This window comes from Furipterus horrens, unplaced genomic scaffold (assembly GCF_987537825.1).
Source record: "Furipterus horrens unplaced genomic scaffold, mFurHor1.1.pri manual_scaffold_7, whole genome shotgun sequence".
In the NCBI taxonomy this organism is placed as follows: Eukaryota; Metazoa; Chordata; class Mammalia; order Chiroptera; family Furipteridae; genus Furipterus; species Furipterus horrens.
The window spans coordinates 144310897-144333559 of NW_028327177.1; the positions used below are offsets into that span (position 1 = coordinate 144310897).

Here is a 22663-nt window from a genome sequence, read left to right on the forward strand (position 1 = left end):
TGGGTTCTCTCCCCAAAGGAGGGACCAGAGACTCAGAGGACACCTGTCCCCAGCGTGCAGCTGCCCCAGGGGAGAGGCAGTATGTCACAGTCGACAGCTTCTCTCGCCGTCCAGTGCCACCGTCTCTGCCCAGCACACCGCCTCACCCCATGCCCTGGGGTCCTCTCAGCGGGTCCTGTCCTGGAGGGGTTGTTAGCACCTGTTCGCATGGGGTTGGGGGGCGAAGGCAGGAGCCACTATGTCCCCATCGTGCTGATGTCACTCTGAGAATTTTTAAAATCCAGCCTGCATCTGGGCTTAAACCTTCTACTTTTCAGCCTATGGTTTATTAGCGTCTCTTGCGTCCAGGGGAATCTAACTTCTAGCATAGGTGTGATATTTTACAGAATGAAATCCCTGCCCCTGTATTTAAGTAAATGAACCCTTCAGGCTGAATTTTGAGCCGCATGAGCACATTGCACGGGTCACTGGCACATGCCGTAGAAACAGAGGTGACCACGTGGTGCTGATCCTGACACCAAACTCTTCCCCTAAAAAGGTGGCAGTTTTTCAGTTTGGAGAGAGGATGGACTGCCTTTTCCAAATACGGCATCAAACTAGATCCCCAACTGCTTGCGCACAAGTCCCAGAGAGCTGCCTAGGTTCTGGGCTCCTGTTTCGTAAGGTGACAGACGCTACAGGCAGCAGCTTCACCGGGCAGGTGGACAGTGGAGGCCACGCCGCTCCTGGGCTCCGCGCTGGGTTCGTGCCGCCGCGCGTGAGGTCTGAGCGCCGCCCGGCCGCCTCGGCCACGCCCGTCCTGCACTCGCTGCTCCCGCAAACTGCTGCCCACAGTGCGGCGGCCTCGTTCTTGCCCGGGAAAGTCTTCCCAGCGGCACGTCGTCAACGAGGAGGGGAGCACGTGTACAGAGCCGCAGCAACTACAGGGTGACCGGAGTGTGGGCCAGTGGGCCGTCAGCGAGTTCACCCCCAGCTGGGCATCGGTGCCGCGTCCTGGAAAACGCAGCCACGAGTGTCGTGCGGGCAGCTGCAGGCGCGGCCCCCAGGCTGATGGGGCAGCAGGGAGGACACACCCCACGCCCTCAGCACAGCTGTCTTGTCTTGGGAGACCTTCCGATAAGGGGCCTCTTTAAGATCCCGTAGCGTCCTGCCAGCGGCGGCGGTGCTATTTGTGCAGAGACGCACTGATGGGATTTTCTCCCTAACTGCACCGAAGTCCCCAGGGGGCAGCCGGAGCCTTAGGTGAACAACTTACGCATTTAATTCATAATAAAGATAAAGTGTGCAATCAGCACTTCTTGTTCCAGAACATTCCATTTGCTCGGCTTTAGAGTCGCATAAACTGTTGGAAAAGCAATCTGCTCAGTTGGGCAAGTTAATGATGTTTAATTTGTCCGGCTGCACGTCCCTGGGTGAGCGTTCTGTCTGTGATTGCGGCCATCACGTCGCATTGAGCGTGGCGTCCCGGGGGGCAGGTTGCCACTCCCCGCAGCCGGCGGTGAGTCATTGCCTCCCTGAGCCTCTCGGGGATGTGATTGCGCGATGACAGTGTGATAAGTGTTATGGGCACAAGGTAATTCAAAACAAATTTGGCTGCAAAAATGGGTCATCTAGGTTAGTCAACTCCCGCCTCATCTCACCGTCTGTTACGAGAACATAATGATCCCTGAAATGCCTTGTCGAGAGCTTGTGTGCAGGTCTGCAGGCCTGTGAATTCCATCTGCTGCCGCCCCCGAAGCGCCCCTGGAATCAAAGACTGGCAGGGCGCCTGCAGGTGCCGGCAGCAGCGGGGACGCAAGAGGGGCAGGGGGCCCTTCCTCGTTCACGTGCGCCTGCCGGCCGCCACCTGGGCTCCTGCTGCTGCTTTGATTTCTAGGTGATGTTTCCTGGGAAGTGTGACTGTCCTGGTATCGGATCCCCATCAGCACTGGTTTCTTATGGATTCTTGTTATTTGCGTGTTTGGCTTAATATGTAGGATATCTCATTGAACTTCCTAAGACCCCAACATGCCAATTACATGTATGTTGTAGATGAGGAAATGAGACTCGGAAGAGTTAAACTGCCCAAAGCCAAGAGGCAGGACCGCAACTGTGGCCCGTTCCCAAGCTGGGGTCCCTGTGGCCACCATCCCTGGCTGTGACAGACAAGGCAGTCCCCTGGTGTGTGGAGCGGCTTGTTTGTGTGTGATTTAACATGTGGTGTTGGGCTGCCGAAACTGTCCCCTTGGGCACAGTGCTGAGAGAGGCGGTTTGGAGGGCCTGGCCGGGGTGGTGGGGGCTGCGCGGGCATCTGGGGGTCGGCCTGCGTCCCCACCTCCCCTCTGCGGCTGCGGCGCGGGGTGCTGTGGGCGTGTCTGCATCAGCCCCTCGGACTGGCGCCCGCCGTGTGCAGTTCAGAAAGCCCCCTGCTTCCGTGTTTGGGAGCATCGGGGCAGGGCAGCTGTTCGCCCTGTGACCCCCTCCACCCCCCCCATGGCCCAGCCTGGGGCGCCCTTCCTTTCCTTTTCTGGGCTCCGCTTCAACATCCGCTCCGGGGGTCCAGGTTGTGCTCCAGGGAAGCAAGCACGACCCTCACTTCTCTATGAAAAGCGCTGATGGAGACGTGCCCCCCAATCACAAAAGCCCTTTCAGCGACTCAGTGCACAACTGGGAGTTCGCTCCTCCTTACGCAACCGCGTGTGTGCGTGTGTGTGTGCGCGCACGGGTGTGATGTTTATACCTGCTGGGTGTTTGGGCGGCAGGTAGTTAAGCCCCAAGTGAAAAGGTCCTGGAGTGTAAGGGCTATAACTACGGTTATGCCAAGAGTTTGGGGGTCAGAGGCTCTGAGGTTCGTTTGCTCCATGGTATCAACAAAGACTCCAGCTCCGCATGTCTCTGCTCTGCGTGTTTCCGCTCTGCGTGTTTCTGCTCTGCGTGTTTCTGCATGTTTCTGCTCTGTGCGTTTCTGCATGTTTCTGCTCTGTGTGTTTCTGCGTGTTTCCGCTCTGCGTGTTTCTGCTTTGTGTGTTTCTGTATGTTTGTGCGTGTTTCTGCTCTGTGTGTTTGTGCGTGTTTCTGCTCTGTGCGTTTCTGCGTGTTTCTGCTCTGTGTGTTTCTGCATGTTTCCGCTCTGTGTTTTCTGCTTTGTGTGTTTCTGTATGTTTCTGAGTGTTTCTGCTGTGTGTTTGTGTGTTTCTGCGTGTTTCCGCTCTGCATGTTTCTGCTTTGTGTTTCTGTATGTTTCTGCATGTTTCTGCTCTGTGTGTTTGTGTGTTTCTGCGTGTTTCTGCTCTGTGTGTTTCTGCGTGTTTCTGCTCTGTCCTCCTCAGGGCGTTTATTTAGCATCAGGACTGGCTCCCAACAGGATCTGGGGACGCCCAGGAGCTCAGGCTGCACAAGCAGGCGCTCTGCCCAGAGCGGGAAGGGCCGTCCCTGCCTGGTGTCCTGCTTTGAGGAGGGACAGAGCCTCAGAGCTCCCTGACAGGCTCCCTGAAGCGCCTGCGGGCACGGCCTGCACCCAGCCCCGGGCAGCTGGAGCGGGGCCACCAGGCCTGCCGAGCCGCCAGGTCCACACCTCAGGGGTCCCCGGGGAGTGCTCCCGTGGGGTGGAGGCCTCGAAATTCGAGCTCTGTTGGCCGAGGGGACGCAGGAAGGCTGCTTGGTGTCCAGGCAGCTGACGTGGCCTCCAGCGCTGTTTTCGAGACCTAACTGTGGTGCAGAACGAGGCCCCCAGGACAGCTGGTGGAGCCGCGACCAGGAGGTTCCCAGCGGAGACGCCTGGAGGCTCCCTGTGGCAACAGGCCTGGGGTTCTAAATAGAAGCGGAAGCACCGGCTGGGCGTGTCTGGGGACCCATCGAAAGGCCTCGCGTCCAAGCTCCTGCAGGTGAAGCCGCCTCTGCTGCGCGCTGTCCCCTGTGACTGCCAAGGGCAGGGGCGCAGTGTGGCTGGCCGGCCGTGGCCTCGCCCTCCTCTCCTAAGGGACAGGTGTACCAGCGTGTTGTAAGTTCCTGGGTTGTGTGGCCCCTGCGGCCACGCATTGGTGGGGAATTCGGCTCAGGTAGTTCTGCCTCCGCAAGGACTTCACGCGCCTCCAGGTGGCTTCTGACCACCCCCACCCCCTCCTCATTGCCTTGTCCAAGGCCTCGGCGTCCAGGCTCCGAGCAGGACGGGGCAGGATGGTCAGTTGGTTTGGAAAACTGGGAAGAATTCCTTTGTGGCCTTTCAGTGTTTTCTCGAAGGAGGAAGCGTGAAGACAGTTGTGTGTGAAACCCTGGTCTTTCCGCCCCGCCAGGGGGAGGATTTCAAGAGTCTGGCGGCTCCTCCATCCCTCGCTTCCTGCGCGCTGGAGTCAGGCTGCGGCCCAGACTCTGTGCAGCTCTCTCCTGATACAAGTCTACTGCCTACATGGACAGAATCCAGACCATTAGTGACCCCGCTGTGTGACGCGTCTGGGTTTCATTACAAGGACAGACTCTGGCATCTCGTCCTCCACCCAGGAGTGGTTTCCTGGCACTGACCCGCAGGGGCAGGTGGGAGGGCTGGGAAACCCAGGACATGAGCTGCAGAATCAGCTGTTGGGTTCTGCTCGGACAGAGGGAGACCCGGGGCCCGCACCGCAGAGGACGGACTTACTCGCCCATGTACTTTGAAGCGGGAGACCCTAAGGGGGAGACGCATGTGCCAGAGAGGGAGAGGGTCATTGTTCATTGTGGCATTACAAGTAAACGCTAAAAGCATGCATATTGAACGAATGTAACATTAATCAAGGGGACTTAAATTCAGGATTAAGTTACCATATTAAATGACATGACTTTGTCAGTGTTTCTCTCCGAAGAAGATGTGAGAAGTTGAGGAACTTCTGAAGGTACACAAGGTCTGTCCAGAAAAAGTACAGCCATTGTTAGTTTGCGTGACATCGATGTGACCTGGCAGCCAAGGGGAGGGGACTGGAATGCACATGTGTGAACAATGGCGACCTCACTGTACTAGTCAGTGGGGGCAGTAGACGCCGTTGAGTGAGCATGTGTGCTGTGTGGCTGTCGCATTCAAAATGACTGAGCAAGCAGCAAAGTAACGAATCTGCATCAGTTCTTGCGTTCAGTTTGAACATCCCTCTGTGGAAACTATTTGGATGACTCAGGGCACAGCTGTGGGCAGCTGGTGATTCGCAGCTTCATCGTGACAACACACCTGCTCATGCATCACGTCTCCTGCAGTTTTTTGGTAAAACATCCAATCACCCAGGTAACTCAGCCCCCCACAGCCCAGATGTGACACCCTGTGACTTCTGGCTTTTCCCAAAACTAAAATCACCTTTGAAAGGGAAGAGATTTCAGACCGTCAATGAGATTCAGGAAAATACAATGGGGCAGCTAATGGCATTTGGGAGAACGGTGTGAGGTCCCCAGGTGCCTGCTTTGAAGAGACTGAGGTGTCATTGTCCTGTGTACAATGTTTCTTGTATCTTCTTCAAGAAATGTCTATTTTTCATATTACATGGCTGGATGGATACCTTCTGGACAAACCTTGTATATTCTGCAGACGAGAATATGATTCCTATACCATGATTTTATATTTGCCTTTAAAAAGCAAACCCACCACTTGGGGGATGGTATTGAACTATTTGGGAGCCTGATGATGTTCATGTGTGCAATCCTTAGATGTGACCAGACTGCAGGAAGGTGGTGGTGTGGGCCTGGGTTGTGGGGGTGGGAGCAGCTGGAGGTCCGTGTTGCTGGGGGTGACTTCCCCTGGCTTCTCTTTCCTCTTGTGTAAGTGGCCGTGTGGCTGCCTGAGCTGCGTTAGTGCTGACGGTGCCAGTGGAGAGAATCCTGGACGCAGCATCCAGAGTCCTCAGCCACCATGACCGCCCAGGTGGCCTCGTGTCGTCCCCTTGATGCCATCGGAGGCGGGAGTAGAGGACGGCGGCAGCAAGGGCCACATACACAGGGAAGTGCCGCCACCGTTAAACTGTCCTTTCCCAGACGTCGGCCAAAACGTCAGCCATCGAAGCTCCTTCGCGACATCCGCTGTGCCCACCGATGGCCCGGGTTACTGTTCACTTAACGTTTTCAGTTGGCTTTATAAAGAAAAGCAAAGGAATTCATTTAAAAAGCAAGCTTCATATCACTTCCGTAAAAGCAACAATTATGTCACCTGACACAAGCTGGAAAATACGCACCCTTAAAACATAACAATGTAATCAGTTTCTAGTTAATGATTAGCTCTTATTCCTGGTAACAGCTCTGCACCTGAGGCTGCCCTCTCGCCTCCCAGGCAGAGGAAGCCATTGCAGTCCAGACGTTCCAGCGGGAAGCCGCGACTCCCGCTGTGCGATCTTATAGTGAATGCCGGAGCGCGCGCCTCCCCATGCACCCCCCGCCATGCTCCCGTCCCCCAGGCTTTCCTCCGAACCCTGAGACTTGGAGAATCACATCCTCTGACATCGACGCGGTCCCCGCTTCCAGCTGCTCACACACAAAAACAGCTTTTCCAGATCCTGCTTAATTAGAATCTTATCCCACCCAAAATCTTTCCGGCAGGTCAATGGCAAAGACTTATCCAGAGCCACGCACGACCAGGCGGTGGAAGTGTTCAAGACGGCCAAGGAGCCCATCGTGGTGCAGGTGCTGAGGAGGGCACCGCGGCCCCGGGCGTTCCCGGCACCGTCGGACGCGCAGCTGGTGGACGTGGGCACGCAGACCGACATCACCTTCGAGCACATCGTGGCCCTCTCCAAGATGCCCCCGCCCCCGCTGCCCGCACTGGAGCCCTACCTGTCCCCGGAGGAGTAAGTAGCGCGCCGTGTGTCACTGGGCTGAAGCAGACCCCACGGCCGGTGACCCCCTCCACGCAGTGAGAAATTAGCATGTCTCACTGCCCGTGTTTCCCGCTATTGTTTATGGAGGCGATAAATTGAATCCTGCTCAAAGCTGCTCTGACATATTAATTATTATAAGCCTGGAGCAGAGTTATTCAAATTATATTCTAAGAACAAAATTACTTCCTAATGGTCGTAAAAGTTGTTTCCAAATAAAATTTAATCACCGCAAATGGCAGTGTGAAGGGCGCAGCGGGAAGGGGCTGCCACGGCTCCGTGTAAAGGCAGCAAAGGGAGTTCCGGGTGGAAAGAGGCTGTGGGTTCCGCTCCCCCAGGTTCTGTCGCAAACCGGGTCCGTGCGGCAAGCCCGCAGCGGCCTCGTGTGAGCTCCGCGTGGCAGTCACCACGCCCGTCGTCCCCACGGAGCCCCGTCCCAGGAGCTCACAGCCTCGCACGCCCTCACTGGGGTCAGGCGGGTGTCTGGCCCAGCAGCTGGGGCGACCTGCGTTCTCTGCCCTGAGCTTCATCTTTCCCGTGTTGAAATGGGGTCATAGCGGCGCCTGCTGCCCGGCATCGCTGGATTCAGCGCAATAACGTGCGCAAAGCTCTCGGGCAGCGCGAGCAGCGATTGCCCTTATTTCGTGCTTGATGCTAAACATTTAAGAACAAAATGGAAGGCAAGGAATTTTCTAAGCACAGCCACTGGCTTAAAAGATGTCAGTTCAGTGTAGCTTGTCACATGTGACGCCACACGCCTGACATCCCCTGCGGCCAGTCTCTAGCTGAGGTCTGTCCCTCCACCCTCCTCCCATGTTGCTCCTTGCTCAGGTAACTCCCTGGCAAGTTATCGCAAAGGACATTTCTGCCTCCCCTGGGGATCACCCAAGGAAACCCCGTGGGACCTCTTGTTTTTACCTCCATTGCTGGCAGGGTGACAGGTGGCTTCACCCCTGCTTGTCATGGTTAGCTGTGACCGGACCCAGGGCCAGTGCCCAGGCTTGCGGCTACGGTGACAGCACGGGAGGGCGTGGCAGAGCATGTGCAGACAGCAGTCCCCGTGTTCCGCACACTGTCCCCTCTGTGCAGAGGCTGCAGCTCTGCAGTGCTGCTCCGCGGACGTGTGGTCCGCTGGCAGGTCTGTCTCTCCTCAGCTGCCAGTTGTCACGGGCCATCGGGCATGACCCCAGTTAGTTCTGAGGGACAACTCCCGCACTCACGCGTTGATCTGTCCCCGTGACGACCTTCTCAAAGCAAAATCCCTAATTTTCTCTCAAGTCTAGTTGCTGTGACATGACTCCTCCCCAAGGGGCAACTTGAGAAATGTCACGAGTGTCTAGAGGTCAGACCTCTGCAGTCTGGCTGCAAGGTCAGAGATCAGTAGGCGCATGCGTCAGGTTGAGGGTTAACTCGACACCTGCCAGCCGGCCTCCCAGCCATATCCCCAGCACAGGACGCCCCACAGAGGTCCCGATTGAACGACCACATGTGTCTGGTCTGCCCTTCCAAAACCACGTGCCAGGCGGTGAGACCAGAGCCTGTTGACTGTCACACCGTCCTTGGAGAGCAGGAAGGTTCAGGTCCCCAACCAGCAGTCCGGGCTGAAGCTCTGCGTCCCCTCTGGCACCGTTCAGAGCTGCTGCCTGCGCACCTGTTTCCAGAGACGCGCTGGGTTCTGAGAACCGAGTCACATATGCGGGCCTTGGAGACACACAGTCTCAGTTCTCCTGCATGCATGTCCTGCGTGTGCAGCATGCACACGTGCGCACATGTGCACATCTGTGTATGGTATGCTCTGTGTGCACATGTGAGCGTGTGTCCACGTGTGTGTGTCTGTTGCAGTGTGCTCTTGTGTGTGGTGTGCACTTGTGCATGTCTGTAACCGTGGGCATGTGTGTGCATGTGTACGCATGGAGATGCGTGATGGGAGTGCCACTGAGCTGGGAAACACAGCGGGAGGTGTGGGGGCTGTGCCGGACCCTGCTACCTGCCTGCCTCGGCCAGGCTGCAACGGGCCGTGAAAGCAGGCCCCTGGCTGCGCCAGCGCCTCACCTCTCACCCCTCGGTCCACAGGCACCCCTCGGCCCACGAGTACTACGACCCCAGCGACTACCCTCAGGACGTGGACAGGGAGGAACTGGAGCTGGAGGTGAGGTGTCCTCTGATTTCGGGGCCACAGAAGACAGTGCGTTCTCTGTAAGCACAAGCCGAGCAACTCCCAGGGGGTTTATTCCCAGAGCACGACCTCCCGCGGCTTCAGCTGCACATCAGCTCGCCTCCCTCCGCAGCAGCTTGGCCACCAGATCCCAGAGCAAAATCTGCATGTTTTTCTCAATCTTTACAGTTATATTTACTGGGTGACATTGGTTCATAGGGAAATTTTTGTTGTTTAAAGTACTCAGAAGAGTACACCTCCTGCTCCGGTGTGTGAAGCCACATGACCTGCTCCCGCCTGAGCTGCCCCGCACACGTAACTGCTGCGAGCCCCCGCCTCTCTCCTGCGTTGGCACGTCCACGCTCGTGCCCCTCCAGAGCGGGTGGCAGAGGGCCGAGGGGACGCTGCCTACCCCCGGCAGCGGAGGTCTGCCTGCTGATTGCCCCGCTGAACGTTTTCTGAGTCTGATCTTGCAGAAATTAAGCAAACCCATGACTCCCTCATGTGTCATATGAGGCCAAAGAGGACTCGAAATTCTAGATGCTGACTAAGGTCAAACTGGCCTCCAAGGCGTACACTGTTCAGAGGACATCCGGCCCCAGAGTTCTGCTGCTCGTTTCCCCTTCAGTAGGAGTGCTAGAAAGTGGAGAGAAATCAAGTCAGCTTTCAAGGTGTGCTTATTTATGCTCCTGGGAAAACGCTGTTCCATATTTCAAAATAGAGTATTCTTTGAAGACCAGTTTTTAGAGCAGGGTAGTAGGATGCCTTTAAAAGGAGACCTGAAATTGAGAGGTAAACCCTTCGGCACGACGGGAAGGTCAGCCAGGGAAAACCCGGTACCGCCTCCTTCCGGTTCACGGCCAGCTGTCGTGTGATCCCGGCGCCCCCCCCCCCACACCTGTGAGGTTGAGTGGGTTGGGGTGCTGCAGTGGCAGAAGGGGAGGAGCAGTAGGAGGCAGCTGTGTTCCTCCAGCACTGCTTTCAAGTCACCAAGAGCTTCTGTTCCAAAACCGAAGACAATAATCACAAAAGTGCACAAGTGACCCTTCACTGGCCGTTCATGCCCCGCCAACTGCCAACAGGCAATGTATTTGGCATTGCAGGTGTGACTGTCAATTTCTCCCCAACGTCTAAACCAGAATGACAGTTATTCTGACGTAGAAAGTGCTGGTGGCTGTTGCCGCTTGCTGTCAACCATGGACTAACGCAGGGGCCATGCAGCGACCGGTCCGGGACACACAGCCTCGTGCCTCTCAGAAAAGGAAGGTTCTGCCTCTAGTTATAATGTCCCATCTCCCCGGTGGCAGAGCTGGTTCCAGAGGCGTGTCCAAGATCCAGTGCGTCTGGGAAATGTCAGACCGGACAGCAGCCACCAGGTTTCCCTGCTTGAGGGCTCCCAGAATGATCAATGTCTTGGGAGGGGGCCTGCGGCAGAGCTTCCAGACCCAGCTGTTTGCGCTGAGGACCTCTCTTTGGCCAAGTACCTGTTAACATTCCCCGGATCTGCAGGTCCTGCATCACTGCTTCGCAAGAAGGGCTATCAAGTAATCCTTGTAGGAGAATACTGCTTCTTGATGTCGCCACCATGTGACAAAGTAGAGGTCTTTAAAACTGTCAGATATCTCAGGAGCTAGATTGAAGGTCCTGTGTAGACTTTTTAAGTCTTGGGCTTTCAGTTAAGTTTGCCTTTATGCACTCGGCCTCAGTTCCACTTCGGTTCCAGTGCCTTCGAGGATGTGATGGGAGCCGTGCTTTCTCTGCAGGAGAACAGTCCTGGGTGGCCACAGAGCTCCCACGGCGCCTGTGTGTCGTTCCTGGGTGGCCACGGAGCTCCCACGGCGCCTCTGTGGTGTTCCTGGGTGGGTGCTCCGTGGCCATACAGAGTGACGTCTGAGGGATGCGAGTGACTCAGCCAGGCCTCCCCATGTTCAGAAAACTAGTCAGTGTTTTAATTCAGCCCTTTGATGCCACAGCGTCACGCCACGCTCACCTCCGTCCCGCTCACCTTTCGCTGCGCAGATGTCCCAGGAAATGTCGCGTCTGGCCTGGAGCTCCTGTTTCCCAGGCCCACACGCCGTGAGCACCGTCAGACAGACAGGAGCTTTCATCCCCTAGAAACCCGACGTGGTCCTTCTCCGAGGGCTGTCACGCTGAGCCGAGAAGCCACACCAGGCCCGAGGCTGTGTGCCCAGAGCAGCTGAGACGTTGCCCGGCTGTTTCTGTTCACTGACCTGGTGGGTTTGGAAGAGCAGCCGTCCCATGCCCTGAGCTGAGGACTCGGGAGTGTCCCCCTGAAGCTCCCTGCAGCCACTCACCAGGAGGGTCCCCCGGGCTCCCAGGAGTGTAGTTGTGGAGCCCAGTGTTGGGAAGGTGGCCAGTCCGTTCATCACGGTTCATAGACAACCTCCTGCTAAGAACTGAGTTCCCTAAAGCAGGCCCATCCCGTCCTCCCCACTGCCCCCCGAGATTTCTGTAAGGCAGGTCCATCTGCCGTATCCCACGCGGGGTCCCTGCATGAGTGAGTGGCAGCCGCAGCTCCGCAGTCACATCGCAGCTGAATCAGACGCACGTCCACACCTGTCACGAGGCGCTGGCTCCGTGGACATGACACGGGCGGGGGGAAGGCCGTGCACACCTCACCATGTCCTAGGAGCAAGTGCACAGAGGAAAACAGGTGTTTCCACCTTTAAAGCACAGAAAGCGGTCGTATTTATGTGTCAGTCCCTGCTGTTGGCAAACTGTTCCGAGTTGGAAGGGCTGTGCCACGTGCACCCCGGGGCCCGGCAGCCAACTCACCCGTAAATGCTCGGGCACCTGCTCTGCAGCATCCCGCCCGCGAGCAAGGGAGAAAGCAGGCGGCTCAGACCGAGTCTGCGGTTTCAGTTTCCCAGCCGCTCCCCAGTAGCGGGTCTGCAGGGGGTGCTGCTGCCACCCGCTGCGTGTGCTCTGTGGCCGTGATTCTGAGACCCGGCGGGGAGGAGCTCTGCTCTCCGGGGCCTGACTGCTCGCTCCCCAGACCTGGGTCCCTAGAGGAGCCGAGCAGGTCACAGGGGCTGGGAGTAAACCCAGGACACCCGGCCAGTCCACCAGCGTTGCTGCAGCTCCTCCAGAGCCTTCCCTGCTCAGCCCTGCCCCCACCAAGCCGCCTGGAGCCATGGGGACTTGGTCCCTGTTTGTGCCCCGACCTGCCACCGAGACCTCCCGCCTGCTCCTGTCCCCGCCTGCATGGCACTTCCCCCAGAGAAGATGCCCCGCTCTCCGCGAAGGCCCCCGGCCCCCACTAGAATCCACGCCCCAGCGGACTCGAAAGCCTGACTCATACACTCTGTGCCCCCTGTCTGGCTGGTGCTGGCGTGTGGTGGCCCCCGATTCGTATCTGTTGAGTGAAGACGTAAATGCCTTCTTCCCCTACCCCACCTTCAAGGTGAATTTAAGGGGAAGGAAAACGCAGTGTTTTTAGAGGCACTGCTACATCCCACACGGCAGCAGGCACAGACAGTGTTGAGGTAACTTCAGGACTTGCGCGCGGCCTTGCCGCACCAGCAAGCTCAGGAGTTCTGCCGAAGGTGGCTGGCGCTGGAGCACACAGCTCTGCTTGCCTCGGTGGAGGGGCCTCATCTGAAATGTCAGACTCAGCGGCTCATCTTCATCCAGCGGTCCATCTGGACCAATAGCAGCAGGACCCGGAGGCGGGGGGGCTGTAATCCAGAGAACGCTGTGCATTATTCATACCCGTTTGATTAAGGGTCTTGGAAATCTTATCTCCGTCGTCACAGACAGACGTGCCTCCATGCTCAGTTGTGGAGACTCAGCCTCCGCAGCCAGAAGGAAGCTCTGAGAATCTGTAAAACACCCCGCAATGTTGAGGAATGGTTATTTCCACGGAGCCCCAGATACCGCGTCTGGTCATAAACTGCACTGTGGCTGCCCTCAGACACACCCGCGCCGCCTTCCTGGGCCGGCCAGGAACTGCAGTGAGGACTCGGGCGCGGGCGCGGCCCCGAGGAGGACGACGCTGCTAGGAAGGGGCTGAGTTGAGATCTGAGGTCTCCAAGCCCCACCCCCACCCCCACATTATACTCCACGTGGCAGCAGGAAGGCCGCCGACCACAGCCTTCGGGCCATGGCCCTGCCCACACAGAAAACCATGTCTCGGCTTCCCACGATGCTGAAATGAAACATGAGTTCTTGCACTGGGCGGAGGGGTCCTAGCTGGCCCAGCCCCATTGCCTGCCACACTCAGCCCCTCGTCTTCACACCCTGCTGTTCTGCCCACACAGTGGCCGTGGTATTGGGCACCTGCCTCTCGGGGTGGGGAGGGCGGGGGATAGGAATCAGCTGCCATGTAACCGTGATGAGCTTTGCCACAAACGTAACTGCAACGTAACCACCCTCTGCAGAGAGCCTGGAGAGGAATTGGTCCCCACCAGGTCTGGGATCTGCCAGACCATGGGATGTGCTAGAGGGGCCACTTCAACCAGGCAGACAGCCCTTTCATGTGGGCGACAGCCACAGCTGCAGGATCAAGCTCAGCCCTCGGCGACCTGGCTGCGAGGGCGCCGGGCCGGGGGCTGCTCTCGGGCCCCAGAACTTCCTCCGGGCTCAGCCACGGCGGAGCTCTGGCTCCATGGGGCCCACGGCCTCCCTGACAGATATCCCAGCACCCCTTGTGCGCGTGCCTCGCTGTCCAGCTCACTTGGCTCTCATCGTATTTAATTTACAGTAATGGCGGCTGAAAGTAATTTCTCGACTGTAAATACCGCAGCTGTCGTGGGAAGCATTAATTGCTGCTATCACGTTACTCTCCCGTCTTGGATCCGTTTACATGTAACCTGTCTGCACGTTCTGTTCCTGTAACTGTTAAGGCAACGCGATGTGGAATAATCTCACCAAACATGTCGGGAGTGTCTGCGGTGAATGGCTGGGCGGTTGGGGGCAGACACGTTCCTGTTGGGGGCAGACACGGAAGGAATGCTTTCTGAAAGCCATCTCCCCAAAGTCTTGATGCTGAGTGAGAAATAGGTAATTGGGGGGTTGGGATCAATAAAATAACTATTTTCAAAATGACTTCATATTGACTGAAAGGTCAGGAATGCCCTGGGCGGGCGTGGACCCCTTGTCCACAGTCCCTCTTTGTTACGTGAGCTAACCCCTCGCCATAGTCGGCTGCAGAGAAGTTCAGTTCATCATTGAAACAGAACATTTGTGAAGCCCTGAGGCCCCGGCAGGCGGCGGCCACCGTCTGCGGGGTCTCACGGGGCGCCCTCCCTTGCCAGGAAGTGGACCTGTACCGCGTGAACAGCCAGGACAAGCTGGGCCTCACCGTGTGCTACCGGACGGACGACGAGGAGGACATCGGGATCTACATCAGCGAGGTAAGAAGCGTGCGTTTCTGTTCTTTGCCGCGTTCACCAGCCTCAGCTCTGGCTCACTGAGAAACCCTCGGAAGGACGCACACGCACTTCTCTGTCCCCTCCCTCGCGGTTGCGGCTTTCATGGGGGCTGAGTCGTGATGGCAGCGCCGGAGGCGAAGTTGCCCTGGAGGAGCTGGGAGGCTGGACGTGCGACAGCGCAGCAGCTTGTCCCGAGGGAGGGGCGGACGCACGCTTCAGTCTCGCGCCCGTCGGACGATGGTGGATGGAATAGCCTGCACTTTGTAGAAAGGCCCTGTAGTTCTTTGTCCTTTTGGTCAAATATGGGCAGTTGGGTTGATAGGCGCTAAGTGTACCTCCAAGTATGTGAATGGAAGGCGCTTTGATCCTCCTGCAGGAGGCTGTGCAAAGCCAGTGACCCCCACGTTTGCATCACAGGCACCGTTTTGTCCAGCCGTGGGGTCTGTCTGTGGGATGAGCTGGGGGTGTGTCTGCCAGGCTCAGGGGCCTTCCCTCTAGGGGTTCTTCATCCCTCCTCCCCACAGTCCGGACGTCCACTTCTCTCTTAAGGTTATTTTCCAAAGTGTAATTACGCACGTGGTAAAGGAAGAGGCATGGGTGCTGGTCACCGTCCTGAAGGGTCGTATGTCACCCGGTTTTCATTTCTATGTAGCAAGAGGCCCTGAGGCCACAGCGCCTGTGCCCGGGGCTGGGTGACAGGGTTGTCATGCAGGGGCCCGAGGACACGCTGGGAGGTGCTTGGACACTGAGGGGTCGAGCCCCATTTTCTCCCATGCACGGCACTGAGCCTCATTCAGAGACGGGCAGGGCTGAGTTAGAGGCAGCGCCGAGAGGTGCTGTCACGTCCATATGTGTTGAGTGACCCACCCAACAAGCACTGAGACATGCACTGTGTGTTCCAGATCGACCCGAACAGCATCGCGGCCAAGGACGGGCGCATCCGGGAAGGAGACCGCATCATCCAGGTAGGCTGGCGTCCGCGGTGGCCGCGGTTCTGCCTGTGGCCACAGAGCAGATGGTTCTGATAACAGCCCAGGGTTAAAGAACGAGGAGCACAAAGGCGGGTGTGTAGTCGGCGGGCGAGTTACGCGCACCGGCGCAGCACGGCCGGGGACGGGAAACGCCCTGGGAGAGGGGAGGACGGAGGCTGGGCAGCGGGCGCCCCACTCACCCGGCGCCCGCACAGGGGCGGCCCCGCCTCCTTGTCCTCAGGCCTCTTTGGGCCAAAGACAGCCTGCGAGGGGCTGACCAGGCCCACAGTTTGTAACTCGGGAACCACAGTGATTCTTGTTGTAGGTTTCACTGAACCATTCATTTTGGAACAAGTATTTAAAGATTGGTCTTGTCTTTAAAATGGGGACATCTTGGCATTTAATGGGACGGCTGCCAAGGGCCGTTCTTTGCCTCAAGCCTGCTGCTCTTGAGTCACAACGAGACCTTTCCCCGGCCTTTTCTCATCTCACAGAAATGGGGGTGCCTCGGTTCACGGCCCCCCAAGCTTAGCTCTGCCTCTTCCAATCTGCTGTGCCGTACCTGTCATTACATTCCCCACCAGGAGTGATTTTATCCTTTTCCACCGCTTATATCACATTTCCTCAGACTTAACCCAGTCAGACAGCTGCTCGGGGTCCCCCAGCTGGAGGACCCCCCAAACCTTCATTGCCGTAGGCTTCCGAGGCCGCATGGGTTTCCATCAGCAACTGCCACTGGGCATGGCCCTGTCTGCCTCCGTCCTGGCAACCCCATTTCTCCTTGTCACTGAGATCCGTCACCCCAACCAGTACGGTTGCCCCTTTGCTTGCCTGTTGGGTCACTGGTGTCAGGAGTCGGTGGAAGACTCACCTCCCAGCTCAGTGGGGCCACCCCTTTGTCTCCCGGAGAAGCCGCCCACCTGGGACTGAAACCCAGGGCGGCAGAGCCCAGCATTTCCCGGACCGGAAGCAAAAGCCCCGCCGCAGGGTTACCAGGTGTGACGGCGAGACAGCCCCTCCCACTGACCGACCGTCTGTCCCGCCTGAACAAGTTCAAGTGTCAGACGGGGCACACAGGCACCATGTGTCCTTCCACGTGCTCCGCCCTCAGTTTCCATAACGTTCCCATGGGACCTGCTGCTGCTTCCGATTGCATAAATGGCTTACGTGTCCCTCCTCCACACGCTTCCGTTCACATGGCTCCCACTGTACACCGGCCTTGGACGCCCAGAGGCTCTGTCCTGGGCCCCCCACGGCCTCTCCCACTGGCAGTCAGCATTCTTTTCAGGCTCCGTGCAGGTCCTGTGTGTGTGTGATGGTGTGTGATCTGACTGCGGGTGTCCACCCCCCGCCGTTGTTTTTCAGATTAACGGGATGGAGGTGCGGGACCGGGAAGAGGCTCTGGCCCTTCTCACCAGTGAAGAAAACAGGAACTTCTCCTTGCTCGTCGCAAGGCCGGAGCTCCAGGTGAGTCCGTCCGGAGCGAGGAGCTGGTGCGTGTTTCTAACCCAAAGCTGCACTCCCGTCCTGGGGAGCCCCGCCCAAGTGTCGGGTCCGAACTCGAACACACTCTGTACCCTGGGAAGGTGGTCTCATGTGAGACTTAGAGCCTGTTTTCTGTTTTAACCGTTTGAGCTCGGTGCCGACGCCCACCCCGGCCCATTGAAGGATCGTTAGGTTAAATATAAGGTTCACTTAAAAAATTCATGTTTCTTTTCATATGTTTAAAAAGTGGCCTGCACCTTTGTATGTGCTCTTCCTTTAAAATACTGTATTTTTCACACCATAAGACAAATTCTTTTTCCCCCAAAAGTGGGGGGAAATGTCTGTGCATCTTATGGAGCAAATATTGCGTCACAGACCATGATGTGTATTATATGACCTGAGGTTCCCAGAAAACTAGAAGAGTACTTGAACCTTAAAGTCTTTCCTCATTTGTTAATGACAGTGATAATGGTTCTTTAATACCGCTGTTGACTGCTGTTCACTTTACATGGTTGAAATATTATTGTTATATTTTTAAGTATATTTTATTGATTATGTTGTTACAGTAGTTCCAATTTTTTCCCTTTGCTCCCCTCTGCCCAGTACCCTCATTCCCTTCAGCAATCCCACCCCCCCTTAGTTTATATCCATGAGTCATGCATACAACTTCTTTGGCTTCATCCTTTCCTATATTATTCTTAACTTACCCCTGTCTATTTTGTACCAACCAATTATGCTTCTTGTAGGAAACAAGGAAATAATGACTCCCAAACCAGTACAAAATCAGTAATAACAAAGGGCAAATGTAATTAAAGGACTACACACAGGCCCAGCAGGTGCGCCAGTGCAGGGGTTGAATGGGGGAGAAGAGGAAGTGTGGAATGGGACTCTGCAGGGCCGTGACCATCAGGTTGTCCGATCCTGAGGTCTGGCTCATGCCCAGCCCAGCTCTGGGCACAGGCACAGCTGCGGGTGCAGGGGCACAGCATGATGAGTAGACTAACACTGGCCTGACCACTGGGAAGCTGCTGAGAGAGTCCATTTCAGGTGCGCTTATCACCAGAAAGTAACTGTGAGATGACATTCATTAGCTCGACTATAGTAATGATCTCACTATTTACCAAACCACGATGTATACCTTAAACATGGTATAGTTTCTTTTTAAGATTTTATTTATTTATCTTTAGAGAGGGGGAGGGAGGGAGAGAGGGAGAGAAACATCCATGTGTGGTTGCCTCTCATGCACCCCCAACTGGAGACCTGGCCTGCAACCCAAGCATGTGCCCTGACTGGGAATCGAACTGGCGACCCTTTGGTTTGCAGGCCAGCGCTCAATCCACTGAGCCACACCAGCCAAAGCACTTTTATTTTTTAATGAAAGAAACCAAGGTGATTCCTTCTCCAAGGGGCCTCATAATGCCCCCTCTTCAGGAAAGTAGAAACTTGGAAGAAAATCAGGTTTTCAGGGGAGGTCATGCAGAATTTCCTTTGCTTTCCTTTGGCAGCCTACATGTAAAAAGAAAGAAAGGAAGAAACATTGGTCAACAAACTTTTTATTAAAACAGATAAAGGCCAGACTTGACACATGGGCTGTGGGTCACGGGCCTGATGAACGGACTCCTTTAGGGACGAGCAAGAGCAGGGCCAGCTGTGCTGGTGGGGGGGCTGTGTGTGGGGTGCAGGGCTCCCTGCCCCAGCCCCGCCCCATGGCCTGCGTCTCCGAAAGGGGCTGCGGTGGGTGAAGGAGCTTCACCCTGCAAAAATAAACCAGCGGGCCCTGGAGACGTCCCAGAGGTGGGCAGGGCGGGGCAGTGTTCCCACACAGAGCCAGGCAGCCGAGTCGCTCTCCCGAGGAAGTGACTGTCCTTTAAAAGTGTCAGCTAACTGAGTGAACGCACGGGGCTGCCCCTGAGGCGTGTGCTGGCTGCTGCTTTCCGCAGCTGGACGAGGGCTGGATGGACGACGACAGGAACGACCTCCTGGAGCAGCTGCACATGGACATGCTGGAGGAGCAGCACCGCCACGCCATGCGCTGCACAGCCGGCCTGCGGCACCAGGTGAGGTCCGCGGGCGTCCGCACCCCACGAGGCCCTTCGGAAGCCGCCGCCCAGCGGCAGGAGCGCGGGCGGGCGCTGGTCCCATGCCCTGCGTGATCTGTGAGCCGTGCGCCCAGGAGAAAGAAAACCACCGAGGGGCAGGGGAAGCACGCGGGCGGGCGGTTCCTGTGGAGCAGGGAGGGGACCCGTTTTCAAAAGTAAAGCCGCCCCTGTGGAGCTGGAGCGCCCCTTCCCGTCCATCTATGCCACCACCGCTGTCACCATCGCATCCCACTGACCGTCCCTGAGCGAGAAGGCCCGACCCTCCCGCGCACCGGGTCACCCCTTCAGGTCAGGTGGCGCCAGGGGTCGGCGAGTGGGTCTGGCTAGTCCAGGCCCTGCCCTAGTGCTGATCCGAGCCGGCAGGTGCAGGCCCCAAACCCCCATCCACAGAAGCCTCACCAGGCCGCCGCCCGCGGCCGCCCGCGCCATAACCCTTCCTTCCTGTTTTCCGTTGAGCAGAAGCAGCACGAGGAGGACGGGGGAACCACAGACACGGCCACCATCCTGTCCACCCAGCACGAGAAGGACAGCGGCGTGGGCCGCACGGACGAGAGCACGCCCAACGACGAGAGCTCGGAGCAGGAGAACAACGGCGAGGAGGTGCCGGCGCCCTGCGTCCCGCTGGCCGGGCCAAGGACGCGCACGTGCAGCCAGGACACGCTGGGCAGCGGCGACCTGCCTTTCGGCGGCGAGGCCTTGCTCTGGGCGGACTGCGCAGACTCTGCTGAGTGCGAGAGCTTCCGCCGGCTGCTGGAGCTCAAGTGCCCGGGGTACAGCGCGCCCGAGAGCGCGGACGGCGAGCTGGGGCTGCTGGACGCCGAGCTGCTGGAGCTCAAGTGTCCGGGGCGGGATGCGGGCGCGGGCGCGGGCGGCCCCGAGAGCGTGGACCGGGAGCTGGAGCTGCTCAACGCCGAGCTGCGCAGCATCGAGCTGGAGTGTCTAAGCGTCGTGCGCGCGCACCGGGCGCGGCAGCTCCGCGAGGCCTGGACGCTGCACCCCGGCGGCTTTCGGGGCTGCGACGTGGAGGCTGACGGCCGCAGGCGCGAGCTCTCGGACATCACCGAGCTCCCTGAGAAGTCAGACAAGGACAGCTCGAGCGCCTACAACACCGGGGAGAGCTGCCGCAGCACGCCGCTCGCCCTGGACATGTCCCCGGATAGCTCCCTGCGGAGAGGGGCGGAGGGGACCGCGGGAGCCTGCGGGCCGTCCCCCGAGGGTCCGCTGTGCATCACGGAGGATGCGGACGTGCCTGGGGCTGCCCTGAGCCCCGAGCACAGCCCCGACGACGGCCCCGGCCCCACGCCGCCCGTGCACGCGCCCCACAAGCTGGCCCACATCCCGGCGCACGCGCGGCGCTACCGCAGCTACATGCAGCTGGTGCAGCAGAAGTCGGCCGTGGAGTACGCGCACAGCCAGGTGAGCCTGCTCGGCGCGTGCACGGACCTGGACCCCGCCGGCCCGCCCGAGCCCCGCGCTGAGTGGAAGGTGAAGGTGCGCAGCGACGGCTCCCGCTACATCACCAAGCGGCCCGTGCGCGACCGGCTGCTGCGGGAGCGTGCGCTGCGGATCCGCGAGGAGCGCAGCGGTGTGACCACAGACGACGACGCGGCCAGTGACATGAAGCTGGGCCGCTACTGGAGCCGTGAGGAGCGCAAACAGCACGTGGCGCGCGCCCGGGAGCAGCGCAGGCGGCGCGCGCTCCTGCTGCAGAGCCGGCTGGAGGGCCCCCGCGAGCAGCCCGCCGAGGAGGACCGCAGGGAGGTGAGCATCCTGGAGCTGAGCCACAAGAAGATGATGAGGAAGAGGAACAAAAAGATACTGGATAACTGGATGACGATCCAGGAGCTCCTGACGCACGGCGCCAAGTCCCCCGACGGCACCAGGGTGTACAGCTCCTTCCTCTCGGTGACGACCGTGTAGGCGTGGTGCAGAGCACCGCCCGAGGGGTAGCGGCTCCTGCCTCGTTCAGTCCGGTCATAAAGTCACGCTCACAGTCCGGCTTTGCCACTCCGGGGTCATGGCGCTGTTCTCAGTGGAGAAGAGTCACCCTGAACCGTCTCGGAAGGCAGAATTAACAAGCAGGGCCTTTTTCAAATAGCAGTGGTACTTTTTTACTTGTTACCTTTTACATAAAGTGTTTAAATTTCAAAAAGATCTTTTTATTAAGCATACTTTCACAGAATAACTTGTTCAAACTATATTCATACTAAAAAAGTTAAACACTTTTTTCTGCCGAAAGCACAAACACAACTTCCAGTATGCATTGTTAACGGAACCCTATTGTATCATATTACTTTGCTGAGTGTGTTTATATGTGTGACCGTTAATGCATTATTTAGGTCAGGGCTTCCATTCAAAACCACCAACCAGTTAACGATTTAATACACATACCCAAACCAGCCGTGTTTAAATGTGTATTGCAGCTCGAAACATTTTTCTGGGTAAAGTTCCCAAACGAGCGTAAAAGTCGAAGCAGAAAGCAGAGTACCGTGCAGCTTTGTGGACGTCTGGGCATGTTTGTAGGCATGGCCGCCAGTCGGAGCGTGTGCTGCACGGAGGGTCGTGGGGTGAGTGTTAAGTGCCCGTGGTCGCAAACCTTTGCTGTGTGGATTTGAAGGGACAGACTCGTTACAGGCAAGTTCATGAAATCATAATTGCTTACAAACATTAAGTAAAATGACGTTAAAATAAATTATTTTCTATTTGATATGTTCTGACGTGATTTCTCATTTTTGAAGTGGTGCCTCTAAAACAGCCTTTTGCAGGGTTTCCTTTTCCCTTCACGGTGCAGCTGCTGCCTCTCTGATCACCACAGGCAACGAGGCCCGACTTCCCGTTCCTAAGGCGCATCTGAAAATGACACAGTATTTTCATAGAATAACAAGGCTTCCAAGCCTCCAAGAGCCCCAGGATCCTAACAAATGAACTTGCTATACGTTGTCCCCTGGTTACAGTGTTCACAGCAATTCTAGCTACAGGTGGGGAAGCGTATCACTGGCCATGATGCCAAGCACCTCAGAGATAGGTCCCTCCCACAGAGCCTATTCCAGCCAGAATTCCCCGTTTGGGGCCAAACTCTTGAGACTAATTAATAGTCGCACTTGCACTACAACCACTTAATGGAAATAAGACGCTGAATACTTGCTCCTCATGATTGAGACCCCTGTCCGCTCCCTCTTTCAGAGCTCGGCTCTGCGGAGGTGATGATGTCTGCGCTGTTATCCGGGCCCTCCAGGGAGGAGTCAGCACAGGGCAGGCCTCTGGGCCCTGGTTTCCCAGCAGTCTCCGGGTTGAACCTCCAGCAGCCTGGGTCCTTGGCTTCCAGGAGAGGCTCCCCACCGCAGCCTCTGACCTCCTAGCCCGTCTTCCAGAGAACAGACACCAGCCAGGTGAACTATAAAGTCCTCAAGGCACACGGAAGTGTTAGCTCCTCTGGGGAAACAGCATTGCGCCCCTGCGTGTCCTCATTATGGGGGATTGAGGGGCACGCATGGCCGTAAGTACAGAGCCCCCACCTAATGACCGGCAGCCTCAGGATCAGACAGAGGGGTTTCTAATCAGGGCTCCTCATGCACCTCTGGCTTTTAGGGTTCCCTGTGCCATCACAGTAAAGTGAACAGAGATAAAAACTATAATCCATGTACATCCAATGCCAGATCCTTTGATGAACTAATTTTTGAATCACTTTATCGTGTAGATACACTTGGTCCTAATTTGTAATGTGATGCAAGGTTTCCCAAATCTCATTTAGCAAATCAGCTCC

At 57.2% G+C, this 22663-nt stretch overlaps 1 protein-coding gene and 1 non-coding gene across 2 annotated transcripts in view; both read left to right on the forward strand.

The window, feature by feature from the left end:
- Positions 1-21142, forward strand: part of LOC150005551 (E3 ubiquitin-protein ligase PDZRN3-like) — a 111532-nt gene extending 90390 nt beyond the window's left edge. Inside the window, exons 4-10 of the mRNA XM_090284883.1 lie at positions 6523-6770; positions 8871-8946; positions 14229-14327; positions 15248-15310; positions 16682-16783; positions 18742-18858; positions 19360-21142. Coding sequence (XP_090141009.1) covers positions 6523-6770; positions 8871-8946; positions 14229-14327; positions 15248-15310; positions 16682-16783; positions 18742-18858; positions 19360-20820 — 2166 coding nt within the window. The 3' untranslated portion in view covers positions 20821-21142. The remainder of the gene's footprint in view (positions 1-6522; positions 6771-8870; positions 8947-14228; positions 14328-15247; positions 15311-16681; positions 16784-18741; positions 18859-19359) is intronic.
- On the forward strand, positions 18184-18315 carry LOC150005552 (small nucleolar RNA SNORA67). The gene has a single exon (XR_016512519.1). It is a non-coding gene; the product is annotated as a small nucleolar RNA SNORA67 (small nucleolar RNA).
- Positions 21143-22663: the final 1521 nt, after the last annotated feature.